At 34.2% G+C, this 14,210-nt stretch overlaps 1 protein-coding gene across 4 annotated transcripts in view; it reads right to left on the bottom strand.

Annotated features, from left to right (window-relative positions):
- Rab9 (RAS oncogene family member Rab9) overlaps positions 1–9,035 on the bottom strand; it is a 23,834-nt gene extending 14,799 nt beyond the window's left edge. For 2 of the 4 annotated variants that reach the window (XR_012410193.1, XM_073967315.1), the window contains exons 1-2: positions 8,720–9,035; positions 8,243–8,655 (exon numbers count right to left, since the gene is read on the bottom strand). Coding sequence is in view for 3 of the 4 variants with exons in the window: in XM_073967315.1 (XP_073823416.1) it covers positions 8,243–8,434 (192 nt within the window). In the remaining variant the exon portion in view is untranslated. Of the gene's footprint in view, positions 522–8,242; positions 8,656–8,719 lie in introns of all 4 variants that reach the window. The other 2 variants (XM_073967314.1, XM_073967316.1) reach the window with 2 other exon arrangements.
- Between the last annotated feature and the right edge of the window lie 5,175 nt (positions 9,036–14,210).

Here is a 14,210-nt window from a genome sequence, read left to right as displayed (position 1 = left end):
CTCTGCCGTTGCTTATCTGGTTAATGGAGTCGACAAGTTCATTGGTTTTCCGAATTACATCTCTCGTAGAGTTAAGAAGATTTTCATTGATTTTGTATTGCTCATTGTTATTTCTAACGATGGAGTCTTGGCTTCTGAGCAAATTATTCCAATCCGCTGCGTCAGGGTTTCCGGCTACCCATTTCCATGCTGACCCTATCCAATCTATGGATCTCTTCTGCTTCGTAGCGCAACCTAATTCCTCCAACATTTTCTTGATTTGGCCGATTTGGTACTCAATCATATGCTTCTTTTGGGTTGGTGGCATCCTATTCCCGACCAGTTCAGAATTTTCCTCTGCAATTTTGGCGTAGTCCTGTAGGTTGATGACGTGAACCAACTTGAAGTTTCCATCTATTATCCACGCGTTTCCCACTCGAATGGTCACTATGGGGACGTCATACTGAAAAATCGTTGCTCCTTCCAATGTATATATGGCAAAGCCTGCCAAGATGGTGAAGACTTCTCGTAAAAGCATATCTCTATAATGTAATAATTGTGTTGATTAGGGGTTAGTAGAAAGGCAAAGCCCTTTTTTTTTTTTTTTTTTTTGTATAGTTAATTATTGGTTAGTATATATATTTATTTTTGGTTGTAGTATCTGATTACATTTTTTTTTAAAAATTAGTTTATTTTTTGGCCAATGTACATGGGGATATCCCAATTTTCAATTTACTATTATTCTTTATAAGGTGAAGGTCGATTATCTATCATTATAAGAAAGGTAAAAAAGAAGTCTCTTAAGCCATGGACAACTTTTTAGTCCTTCAACCGATAGGAATCTTCCCTACTTAATTTTTTATTTTTAACATATTGTACATTAATTTTTGTCTTGGCCATTTATTATAATCGTTGAAATCGTAATGTTTCCAGTTTTAGGCATTTGCCATTCATATATCATGATTTTTCTCTTTGAGTAATAGAATGATTTTCCATCAGTATAAGAAAGAACAAAAGGAAGTCTCGTTAAGCCATGGACACCTTTTGAACCTTTCAAATGACGGGAATCGTCACCACACTCAGTAATTCATAAATCCAGTGGAAGGAAGTGGAGGATTTTATTTAATTTTTTTCAGATTTTTTATGTGTGCCTTGTGTATCCTTTTACCACTTACCGTGCGAACTGTGACTTTATTATCTTTATCTACAATTTCTTTCCTATAAACTGGCTTATTCTTGCCTTGTATGTTTTTAATTCGGACAAAAATAGCATCGCCCTTCCTAAATTTTCTCGGTGGTGAACGTTTCATATTCATGCGTTTATTTTTTTCTTTTGCATTTCTCTTTATAATATTTCTAAGGTCTCTATTTATACTTATACGTGCCTCTATTAATTTGTCAAAGTCTGTTGTATTAAATCTGTTAAAAAATATATCGTTCGGTCTTTTTCCTGTGACTGAATGTATTGTATTGTTATACCTGTCCACCGCAACGTATGTGAGTTCAAGAACGCTAAGCTCCGCCTTTTCTGCCCTTAAACATCTGTAAATTTCATGAAGAGTAGAGTGAAATCGCTCTACTTGGCCATTCACTTCGCTGCGTTGTGATGGAGTTAGGTATATCTTTATACCCAATCTTTCTAGAAAATCTCTAATTAATGGGCTAATGAAACTACTCTCGTTATCCATTACCAGAATTTTCGGAGCGGTAAAAAAATGTAATATTTTCACGAGTTTTTCTCTGATTGTCAGGACTGACCTATCGCTGATGTGAAATACCTTAGCAAACTTTGAAAATTTATCAAGTACTGATATAAATTTGTGACCTTGAATTTCAACTATATCCATATGCAAAATCTCACAAGGCATCGTCGGTATAGGTGTCTCTTGAAATTGTGGTCTTGTAGGTTTCCTATCATATTTATTTGTGTTGCAAATATCACAATTTGCCACGAACTTCCGAATGTGTGCAAACATGTGAGGAAAATAATATTTGTCTAATATTTGTTTCTTATTTTCTTTGGCATTCCTATGGGCTCTACAATGCTCTTCCTTGAGTATTTCGAATTGTCGGTTTTCGCAGTTAATGTCAGTAACTTTGTTCTGGGCTATCCTGATCTTGTATTTTGAAAAATGCTCCAAATAGAGACTTTGTAATATCGACAAATAACACTCTGGAATTTTTATACCATTAACCACACCTGGGTTCAATAATTCTTTTAATTTTCGTAGTAGTGTTTCTCGATTCCATTCACGAGACGAAACATAATGACGTATGAAATTCTTGTGTGGTGTTTCATTTGATTGGAGTTCCGGTCCATTTTGTATAATTATCTGGTTTCGGAAAACGTTAATTGGGACTTGCATGTGGGGTATAAGGTCGGAAGCATCTTGATCTGCGCTGTGAGCCGTTGATCCTGTGGATTCAATGTCTTCGTTATCGATCTCCGAAACTATTACTGTACCTTCCGATGCTGTTCTTGTATATTGCGAATCGCCTTCACTAGCAGTATCCGTCGATGTCTCACTGATGTGGTTGACACTTGTTTTTAATCTAGAAAGAGCATCAGCGACGAAATTTGATCTACCAGGCTTGTAGATCAACTCGTGATTATACTCTTCTATACGTGCTTTCCATCTTTTTAACTTGGAGTTAAAGTTCCTATTACCTAATGCGTAGGTAAGTGGTTGATGGTCCGTATATATCTTTATACATTTGGCACCGTATAAGTAATTCCGTAGATTATCAAGCGCCCATACGATGGCTAGCATCTCTTTCTCGTTAGTTGCATATGCTTCTTCAGTTTTATTAAGTGAACGTGATATATAAGCAATCGGTCTATCTTTGCCTATTTCTCCTTGTGAAAGGACAGCACCTATAGCATAGTTTGATGCATCTGTTGTAAGGTTGAATGCCTTATCAAACTCTGGAAATGCTAGAACCTCCGCTGATGTTAATAGAGTTTTTAACTTTTGAAAAGCTACAAGTGCCTCATCGGTTAAGTCTATAGGAATCTTCCTAGACTGGTTGGCTTTGACTTGTGCATTTTCCCCCCTGGTCATATTTGTCAAAGGTTTCGCTACCATGCTATTTTTGGTTATCAGAATTTCTCCACCCGCCGTATTAACTACAATTGGTTTAATTAAGGGTGTACTTCCGGCAGACAGGTCTGGGCTGCAAAAGTTTTTGTTCGAGCCGGTGTCGATCAAAAACTGTAATATCCTATTTTTTCGGTCTACGTATTCTATGTAAGGTAGGCTTGATGGCCTTCCTCCATAAAATTCTGTTCACTCGTCTCGTCATTGACTTCGTCAGGCAGTGCTTCCTCACTGATATCATGTGGATCAGGATCTTCACAATTAGCATCTAGGTGAAAAATACGCGGCTGTTTGTCCCTATTATGAATTTCAGATCCATGTCTTTTCTCAGGTTGCCTGGGGCGATTCATGTAATTAACATTCCTTGATTGTACAGAACGATCCACCTCCATAGGCTCATGCTTGATTTGCGGTTTCTTGGGGTATGGAACTGGCCTATAATTCGGGTTATAGTCATGACTGTTATTCTTTGATTGCCAGTTATTGGCTTTGAAGTTATTGTTCTGCCTGTTGTAATTATTGTAATGTTTGGGTGGTCGAGCTGGTGTAGGTGGAGATGTATCTGTTGGACTGATTGTTGACTGCGAATTCTTATGCGTTCCTGGATGCAAAATATTATTCCTCATTGTTAGATTTTGTAGTTCAAGACAAGCAGAATATGCCTCGGGCAATGTCCTTGGTCTTTGTATGATCACCATTCTGGACAGAGCCGGGGTAAGACCTCGTATAAATATGTCTAATGATATTATCATAATGAATGATAATATTTTCTTTACGTCTTTCCAGTCACTGTCGAAGATGTTGTAGGACACCAATGCCGTGTCCGCTTCTCCAATAACTTTTTGCCTAATACTTTGCATGATTGTCCTATATATTGGCTTATCCTTTACGATCTCGAAGTCCTTTAGGACCATCTCCACAGAGTGGACCCAAGAGACATAATGAAGCGGGTTACCGTCAAAAGTGCGCAACTCTTTGACACTATCCGGTAGCCGACATATTGACTTAAGGTCTTCCTCAGTTCTAGGAACTGCTAATGTATACACCGCTTCCTCAGTGTTTGGGGTTCCATTTTGCCTTAGCCGTTCTAACTCGTCAAGTCTCCTATTAAATTCCGTCATATCATTTGATTGTTCAAGTCTCCCTAGTCTATTCTCTACTAACTTGACCTGTTCTAAAAGCCTATTGACCGCCCCCGTAAGGGTTGTCAAAGTCGTTCTCATTTCCTCCATTATTGTCACAAATTGGAATGGTAAAAGGACTCACCTGGTTATACGGCTTGTTTCGTTTTTGAACACTCTCACTTCACTTCTCACTTTATAGGATTTTTTATTTAAGATTTATTTTCTTTTCTTTGGATTCTATTTGAAAAAATTTTAAGGATTTCTTCCTTTTTTTTCTCTCTCTTTCCTTTTTGGAATATTTTCTTTCTTTTCTTTTACAATTTTTTTAAGGATTTTTTCCTTTTTTGTTTGGTATTTTTGATTTATATTTTATTCTTTCTTTCCTATTTAAGGATATTTCTTTCCTTTGTGGAATATTTTTCTTTCTTTTTTTTCAATTTTCTAAAGGATTTTTATTCCTTTTTTGTGTAGTATTTTTGATTTTTATATTTTATTCTTTTTTCCGTTTAAGGATATGTATTTTTTGCTCGTTGAGCCTTAGTTACGCGACGCGACGCGATCGACTGGATATCCTTTGTTATCCTCGCGGAAGGTCCGTATTTTTCCTTTTTGGAAAACCGCTTTTATGCTCACGGTAACCTACTCGGGTACGGGTAGCTTCACATTCACTCCGGTAACCTTCTGTGATATTTTAGGGTTAATTGATCACCAGGAATACCGGTTTGGCGAAGGAGGATAACTAACAATGATTCTGGAGGGTCCCGTAGGATTCGCAGAATTTTTTGTTATTTTAAGGATCCCGCTTTTTTACACTTTTCACTTTTGTAGCGGTGTCCCTGCTCGGGCGCCAGTTAAGGATTTCCAGTCGAGTTAAATTAAAAAAATATATTTCAAAGGCAAACCACGGTGCCTGTTTCTTATTAGTAAAACACTGAAGTTATCACTTTTAATTCACTTTATTAATTTACTTGACACTTATATTATTACTTTGAATTACTTGACACTTTAATTATAAGACAACGTTTACAATCGACTGCGTAACTAAGACTGACTTCTGTATTCGATTAATGTCTCCAGCAGAACTCCCAATCGATGGTATTGCATATATTTTGAGTCGTGGGAAATGCATGATCAGGGAATAGTGTAATTGGGCCGGATGCGCGTGCAATGCTTGGTCAGTGGTTTTAGCTGGTCGTAAGTAAAGGTGAATGGAACTATGCTTTTGATGATGGTATGAGTTGGGCGCGTGCAGAATTAATATGCTGATTCGAACAATTATAATTGGTCGGCAGTGTCGACTACGTTCTTAACTATCATAATAATAATAATTATAATAATAATAATAATAATAATAATAATAATAATAATAATAATAATAATAATTATAATAATAATAATATTAATAATAATACTAATAACAATAATAATATTAATAATAATAATAACAACAACAAGAACAACAATAATAGTAATAATAATAATAATAACAAAAATAATAAAAATATTAATAATAATAATAACAACAATGACAACAACAACAATAATGATAATAATAATATGATAATGATAATAATTAATAATAAAAATTAAAAATAATTAAATAATTTTTTTAACAAATAGGTATTGACCGACATATTTTATATTGGAAGAGGATCTAATGTGCCAACCAGCTATTCTAGTTGGTCACATTAGGATTTTCCAGAGCTTTTTGGTAATTATGTTAAGAGGTACGGACTTGCCCACGAAAAAAATTCGTCTTGTGCCTTCGAACCTGTACCCAAAATAAGTTATAAGGGGAAAATTTTCAAGTGATTTTTTACAACAAGGCCTGAAATGAAGCGGGGTTGTCCGCATACACTTTAGACTTTACATATCCCCACAGGAAAAAATCTAACGGTTTGATATCACACGATCTTGGTGGCCAATCGACCTTCAAAAAACCTGAAATTGCCTGCTCATCGAATTGTTATCTTAATAAATCCATTGATTGATGTCATGTGGGGAAGAAGCGTCTCCTTGTTGAAACCAAATTATAGCCGAGACCACGCGCTTCTTTTTCAAGCACCAAATATTCGGCTATCATGATCGCGATTGAAGGTTACGTTCTCACCGAAATCATTTTGGAATAAATATGGGCTGATGGCCTTGATGACCTTGTCCCGTATGGGATGTTTGTGGAACAATTATATATGGGCTGATGGTTCTACCAGCGGACAAACCACACGAAACCGTTGTTTTTTCTGCATGAAGTGACACCTCTTTAATCTCTTTAGGTTGCTCTTAACCTAAATGCGGCTTCTTTCCTTGTTTACATACCCATTAAGCCAGAAATGGGCATCATCGCTGAACAAAATTTGGCTCCAAACACATTCCTTAAAGAAAGCGAATTTTCGTAATAAAGTTGAACAATTTGCCAAAATAACATGATACCATGACACGACTCACACGTGATCAGTCAACAAAGGCTATTGAAAAAAGTACCTCTAGTTGGATCACACTTTAGAATCGTTGTTACATAATGTACTTTGAAGGCCCATATGTCGCGAAGTATGGATTTCCGCAAGAATAAATTTATCGCACGTGTTCAACTCACGTTTTATAGTTTTCGAACTGTGGGTCCAACTCTTCATGGGTATAATTTCAAGAAGTCCCAACATTTTCGATATCGCAAATTGATTTCAGATATGGACTGCATATATTTCGGTAGCTAGTGGAGGCACATTTCATTCCCCCGTTGGCGCTTGTTCCCAGGTTTTATAGTTTTCGAACTGTGGGTCCAACTGTCCATGGGTATAATTTCAAGGCGTCCCAACATTTTCGATATCGGAAATTGATTTCAGATATGGACTTTATATATTTCGGTAGCTACTGGAGGCACATTTCATTCCCTCGTTGGCGCTTGTTCCCAGGTTTTATAGTTTTCGAACTGTGGGTCCAACTCTTCATGGATATAATTTCAAGTAGTGCCAAAATTTTCGATATCGGAAATTGATTTCAGATATGGACTGAATATACTTCGGTAGCTACTGGAGGCACATTTCATTCCCCCGTTGGCGCTTTTTCCCACGTTTTATAGTTTTCGAACTGTGGGTCCAACTCTTCATGGATATAATTTCAAGAAGTCCCAAAATTGTCGATATCGGAAATTGATTTCAGATATGTGCTTTATATATTTCGGTAGCTACTGGAGGCACATTTCATTCCCCCGTAGGCGCTTGTTCCCAGGTTTTATAGTTTTCGAACTGTAGGTTCAACTGTTCATGGGTATAATTTCAAGAAGTCCCAACACTTTCGATATTGGCTTTTTGTTAAAAAAAACGATACCTAATAATCATCTCCACCTACTGGAAAATCTCCCATTTTTTCTACGTCGAAAAATACATTTATGCCAAATTCCATGCCTTCAGAGTCAGTACTTATGTATCAAAAGTTATTTGTCGTATGGACCCTTTGCTCCTTTCACCAACATTTTATAACGATTTTTTAAAGTACTTAAAGTGAACTTACTCCCACCCAATGCCAATAATGGTGTTTCCTTAAACAAAGAAGAGTAATATTTGTATGCCAATACACTTACTTCAGTGCGGTAGCTCTGAATTTTATTCTTATTTAGTTTTTCCCACTGAAAAGTGCCCAGAATATAAAAGCGGAATATTAAAATAAGAAAATAATATTCCCACATATACGTAAATATTATAATGTTCTTATTATAGGAATAGGGAAACCCCCAATAAAAAATTGAACTTAAGTTTTGTAGCTTCCACCAACCCATTGCTCTGTTCCAGAACCTGCAAGAAGCTACTATTTTTTACTACAATAACATTTTTTCCTTTATATTATCGGAAAAAATAGTAGAAATTAGTAGATTCTTGCAGTACTGGAACAGACCACATGTAAATTTTTGCAATCAAAATATAGCAACAATTGAAAAGCAATGATAACAAAGGGCATCAAAGTAAAGACTTAAGATATGTCATCACCTTCCTTCCTCCCGCACACCCCAACGCTTTCTTTCATGTGTCTTATTGCTTTTGAACTTACCTGCAATGTGTATTTTTCTCCATCTACATCAATATCTTTGTTCATGAACTCAACCCCAATAGTATGGAAATTATTTTCATCATAACGATTAGAAACAAACCGATTCATAAGACAAGACTTTCCCACACCACCATCACCTAAAATTACGACTTTCAACAGGGTCGTTTTGTTGGGGGGACGCATATTCGTCATGGTTGGGTTGGTTGATTGAGCAGCGGAGCTGGTATTTGTATTAGGGTTTGGATCACGGGTGCGGGTAGTTGCAGTCTATTTTGTTTTCTGTTTTCCAACAGACGGAAACGATGGCAACAACCACAACAGCCTAAACTAAGTTTCCAAGTTAATGACACAGAAAAACAACAGCAACAAATTCAATTGCAAATACATAAACAACTATTACACAAGAAATCAATCTGTAAGAAAATAATACAATGGTTATTTTATTCATTTAAAAGGACAATTTTAAGCAGAACTTACATGTTATTATCCTTTTTGGCCAGAACAATCAGAATCTGATTTCTATTATTCTCACAACAATAACAACATTCCTTGATAATTTTGCTACCTATTGCGACTTCCGTCGTTACAATTACTCCTTGTTATTTATATTGTTTAATTAACTTTTAAATGGCATTTAATTGTATTTTTTCGGTATCTGTGTCTCCCTTATCTTTTTTATTGTCACTGTCTTTTTATTTTCTTGAATCGTTTTTTTTTTCTACCAAAAGAAAACAAACAAACCGACGCGACAGACAACCCGACACATCAACTTCATGAATGAAAGCAACAATGCAATTTTTATGACATTGGAAAGAAATCAAACATTTCATGTTTCGAGCTATAGATACATCATATTTATCACGAAACCCTAACTAGAGAACCCTGGCAAAAAAATAAAAAATATACTATGTTTACATTTACGAAATCCACTCGATTTCATCTGTTATAGGCCGTTTACATATAACCGGATTAACCCAGTGAGTCTGGGTTTCAAATGTCATTTCCATTGTGTATACTTCAAATAAATACTCATAAAGAAGGTTAACCCTGCAAAAAACTATAATATAAACGCCGTATTAGTTCCATTGTGTATACGTCAAATGAAAACTCATCCTGTAATGGATTGGATTTCATTTGATGTTTGAGCAATGGAATTGACAGTTGAAATCGAGTGGGTTTCGTAAATGTAAACATAGTATTATGCTTGGTTTACGAAAGCGTTTCGTGATTTCGCGCGGAATCAAGCAAAATTTATCATGATTTCGCATACAAAAATGAAATCATCTCATTTCGTGATTTCAGCCAAATCAACATCGAAATCACAGTACTCATGATATACAACCCTGCTTCTGCCTAAAAAAGTACCAAAAGTTACAACACTTTTCGCGTATCACAATAAACAAGGTAGATGGTCATTTGGTGCAACAAAAAATTTTAGTATCAAAATTTGTACAATGTAAAAAATATTAAATTACTTTGCTACAATGCTTTTCATTGTATTCCCGTACTTTTTAATGGTAATGTTAGCAAAAAGAGCTAATTGTCAAAAATTGTTTTCCAATACAAATTTCTTAAAAAATGCGGGAACGGAAAAATGACGGAAATTGCGAAAACTTCAGAAAAAATTCAAAAATCCATCGTTTTCAGATGCCAAACATGCTGCTATTTTCTACTAGGCCATTTTTTTTAGCAGAAAACAGGAGAAGTGGTTTTTATTTAAAAAGAAGTGCAAGTCTTGCTAGATTTCGAAGTACTGGAACGCATTTCTAGCACCAGACGGGAAAACTACTGCAAGTAGTAATATTTTCCAGGTATGATCACAAATTTTATCTATCAAAATGTATTAATAATAAATTATTATTATGATGTCCCAACGATAAAATTATTTTTTTATTTTCATTTTTTACTATTATACACAATTAATACGATATATAGATAATTTTACTATAATTTTCGAAATAAAGCAGTAAAGTTCTATATTGTTGTCTATTTTTGATGACTAATTCAATTTACAAAAACTTTTTTTGAAGATTCATGTTCGATCAGCTGCGCCTATGCATCTACCTTGATTATTGTGATATGTTTGAAATCAAGAAATAAATACAGTGCCCGAAATAAACATAGGTTCACATGTAAATTTGTAATTTTTTCATAATTCAGATGACTTTTATAGGATTTTATAATTTTGTATTTTGGAGTTGGGCATTCCCCATGATGTCAATATATGAGTTATTTGGTTTTGCGACAAAATAAAAATATAAAAATTTTTTTCCTTATTTTAGGTGCGAAATAATGATAGGTTCAGGGCAATTTTTGCGGATTTACGCGTATAAATTTGAGGAAAACTTTTTACACATCGTTGTTTTTTTAGATCGCCGATGTCCAACGAGTAATTTAGTTTAGAAATTGTCTCCGAATTATTTTCAAAATGCTGATTTGTTCAACACTTTAAAGCAGTTTTCAAGAAACAAATTTTTAACGTGGGAGAGGAGGCGAATCTTTAGTTGTCAGAGGCAAGGATCATTTCAATTTGCTGAAAAGAGTAACAATCAAACAACTAAATCCAATTTTTTAAAAAGTTTCATAAATTGGGCGCAAAATTTGAACGTCAAAAAAGTCTGAGGGTTCTCCAACACCACTTTGACGGCAAGAATCGCTTATTTTTCCCATTTATTGGAGTTAAAATAATTTTGAATCTCAAAACAACAGTCAACGTGATCTTCCGGTATCGAAAATGCGATTTAAACAAACGTTAGTAAGCTCGAATCGACCTAGGAAGAATACAAAAATTGCTAAGGAAAACAGCAATCGAGGCTGAAGAAGAACAGACGTAGGTTTAGGTAAAAATGCTTATGAAAAATGGATGGGAAATTGTTTGAGTAATAGAAAAAATCACAGAATTTTTAGTCGAAATCTGGCGGTTTTCTTTTTTGGGCTCGGTTGCAGTTTTACTTGGCAATTTTTGTATTCTTCCTTGGTGGATTCGAGCTTCCTAACGTTTGTTTACATCGCATTTTCGATACCTAAAGATGAAGTTGACTGTTGTTTAGAGATGCAAAATTATTTTAACTGCAATAAATGGGAAAAATAAGCGATTCTTGCCGTAAAAGTGGCGTTGGAGAACCCTCCAGACTTTTTGACGTTGAAATTTGCGCCCAATTTATGAAACTTTTTAAAAAACTGGATTTAGTTTTTTGATTCATACTCTTTTCATGCAATCTGAAATGATCCTTGCCTCTGACAACAACAGATTCACCTCTTCTCCCACGTTAAAAATTTGTTTCTTAAAAACTGCTTTAAAGTGTTGAACAAATCTGAATTTTGAAAATAATTCGCCAACAACATCTAAACTAAATTACTTGTCGGACATCGGCGATCTAAAAAAACAACGATTTGTAAAAAGTTTTCCTCAAATTTATTCCTGCAAATGCCCAATAATTACCTTGAACCTATCATTATTTCGCACCAAAAATAAGGGAAAAATTTTAAAATTTTACAAATTTTTATTTTGTCGCAAAATCAAATAATTGATATATTGATATCAAGGGGAGTGTCCAACTCCATAATACAAAATTATAAAATCCTATAAAAGTCATAGGAATTATGAAAAAATAGAAATTTACATGTGAACCTATGTTTATTTCGGGCACGGTAAGTGTAAACACCGGGATGTATTTCAGGTTTTCGCGAAATCCAGTGGATTTTGGAGCGTGAATGTAAACTTGGCATTATTCTTGGTTAACATATACGAAATCCACTCGATTTCAGCTGGCAATTCCTTTGTAAAGATTATTTTTATTCATCGTGGATGTTTTAAAGATTATTTTTTCATTCACTTTGGATTTTTAAATATTACTTTTCATTGATCGTGGATTTTTTAAATATTTTTTCATTGATCGTGGATTTTTTAAATATTTTTTCATTCATCGTGGATTTTTTAAATATTTTTCATTCATCGTGGATTTTTTAAAAAATATTTTTCATTCATCGTGGATTTTTTAAAGAAGAATTTTTAATTTCATCATTTTCATTCCATTTTACGATTCTAACTTTCCATCCCTGTAGTTCGAGAAACGAATTTACTGCCTTTGATTCATACAAAAGATACATGCTGTGAAAACTTAGTAAAGACTGCAACCGTTGTTTGTGTAACTAGGCGTTTACACACAGACAGTATTGGCAAGACAATAGCAAAGTTACATCCCTGTAGGAAATGTCAATAGTGAATCTATACTGACTTACTACTGACATTGTCAACAGTACTACTGACAAACTGTAGACAACTAATGTAATTTCCTATAGACATTTTATATGAACGTGTCATTCGAAAGTCAGTACTGACAATGGAACTAGTATGTCAATAGTAAGTCAGTAGTTCCTGAGGAACCATGTGTTGACATTGGAGGTAGTGAGTCAGTATAGACATTGGAAGTAGTAAGTCAGTATAGACGATGGAGGTAGTGAGTCAGTATAGACATTGGAGGTAGTGAGTCAATAGTACCAGATTTTCAATACTACATTTTTTAGCTTATTTGGAACTTTTCATAGATAAAACAGCTATATAGTACGTTTAATAAGAAGATGAAGCTACACATTTATTTAAATACTATATTTCATTAAAGAATAAAACAAATAATATTGAAAATGCTAAAAATGTACAAATTGCGTATTACAGTATTTTTATCTTTTTAAATGGCTAAGCCAAAGATTCCACATAAGTGAAAATTAGTAAATAAAGACAATGTTTTCAAGGCTTCTTAAACATTTTAACATATAAATAATAAAAAACGTTTTCGATTTATTTTCTTGGCCAAGTCGCACCAATGACTTGTCTGCTTAATATAGTTCTTCTTCTGTTGCACTTAACGTTTTATCAGGCGATTCGCTGAATGTTGATATAACATCTAGGAATTGAAAAGAATAAACATGTATAAATAAACATAAATAAAAAATATGTCATTAAATTTGCTTGCCTATTACAGCTGTATAACATTGGAAAAATCTCACAATCGATTTTAGCCAAATAATTCTTCAACATTGTAATTCATTATTATGTTTAGTTGCATTCAGCATTTCCAGCGAGACGGGACAATATATACATCAGGCTCCACAATCTTCTCTAAAGGTTCCACATAATGTCTAATTGTCCAAATTTCACCACAAATGTTAGTCGCCTCAGAATTCGTACTTTGCTATAGAATTGTTTATTTTTCACATGTCTTTTATATTTTCTTTTGCTCATACTTGTTTTTGAAATTATATGCTTTAAGTTTTCACGATATTTTATTGATTTTTAGAAAAACACTTTTTCACCAACCGCAAAAATTATTTTACGCCAAACAATTAAGAAAATTAAAAATGGATGCTTCGTTGGGCTATCATCTGTCAATATACACAATGCTTCTTCTTATTAAGGTAAAGGTATCAATAGTTGACAACCTGGTGACAAAGTGTTGACTTTGTCACCATATTAGTAGACAAAGTGGCGACATGTCAACACATGACCCCACACTTCCTACAGGGATTACAAACCATTTTCACCAATACATTCACACTTTTCTCTCATTGTAGAACAAATATAAGGTAAAGTTAATACTACAACAAATACAACTCGAACAACAACCACAAAGGAATTTGTTTTTGTTTGTAACGTTACTGCCAGTTGTATTTGTAAACAAAACAAGGAAATGTCTATAAATTATTGGAATTTAAAAAACTAATAATTTTTCACATTTGGTTGAATATTTTGGAAAACATGAATGAAAATTCGTTACATTTTCAATTTTTATGTTTCCACATCATTCCACTAAATGCATAAATTCTCGCAGAAAGTAGAATTCTTGCAGAAAAGTTTGGGGTCGCTGGAAATTCATAGAAAAAGGAGAAGCTGTTTCAATGTTTTGTTTTGGAAATCAATGAAGCACACGTTTATTAGGGCTATATTTTTTTTTAAATTTTAACAAAATAC

Source organism: Musca autumnalis, unplaced genomic scaffold, assembly GCF_047663935.1.
Source record: "Musca autumnalis isolate F117 unplaced genomic scaffold, ASM4766393v1 scaffold_2, whole genome shotgun sequence".
NCBI classification, from domain to species: Eukaryota; Metazoa; Arthropoda; class Insecta; order Diptera; family Muscidae; genus Musca; species Musca autumnalis.
The sequence above is the reverse complement of the archived record's forward strand: the minus strand, read 5'-3'. Positions and strand labels throughout refer to the sequence as shown.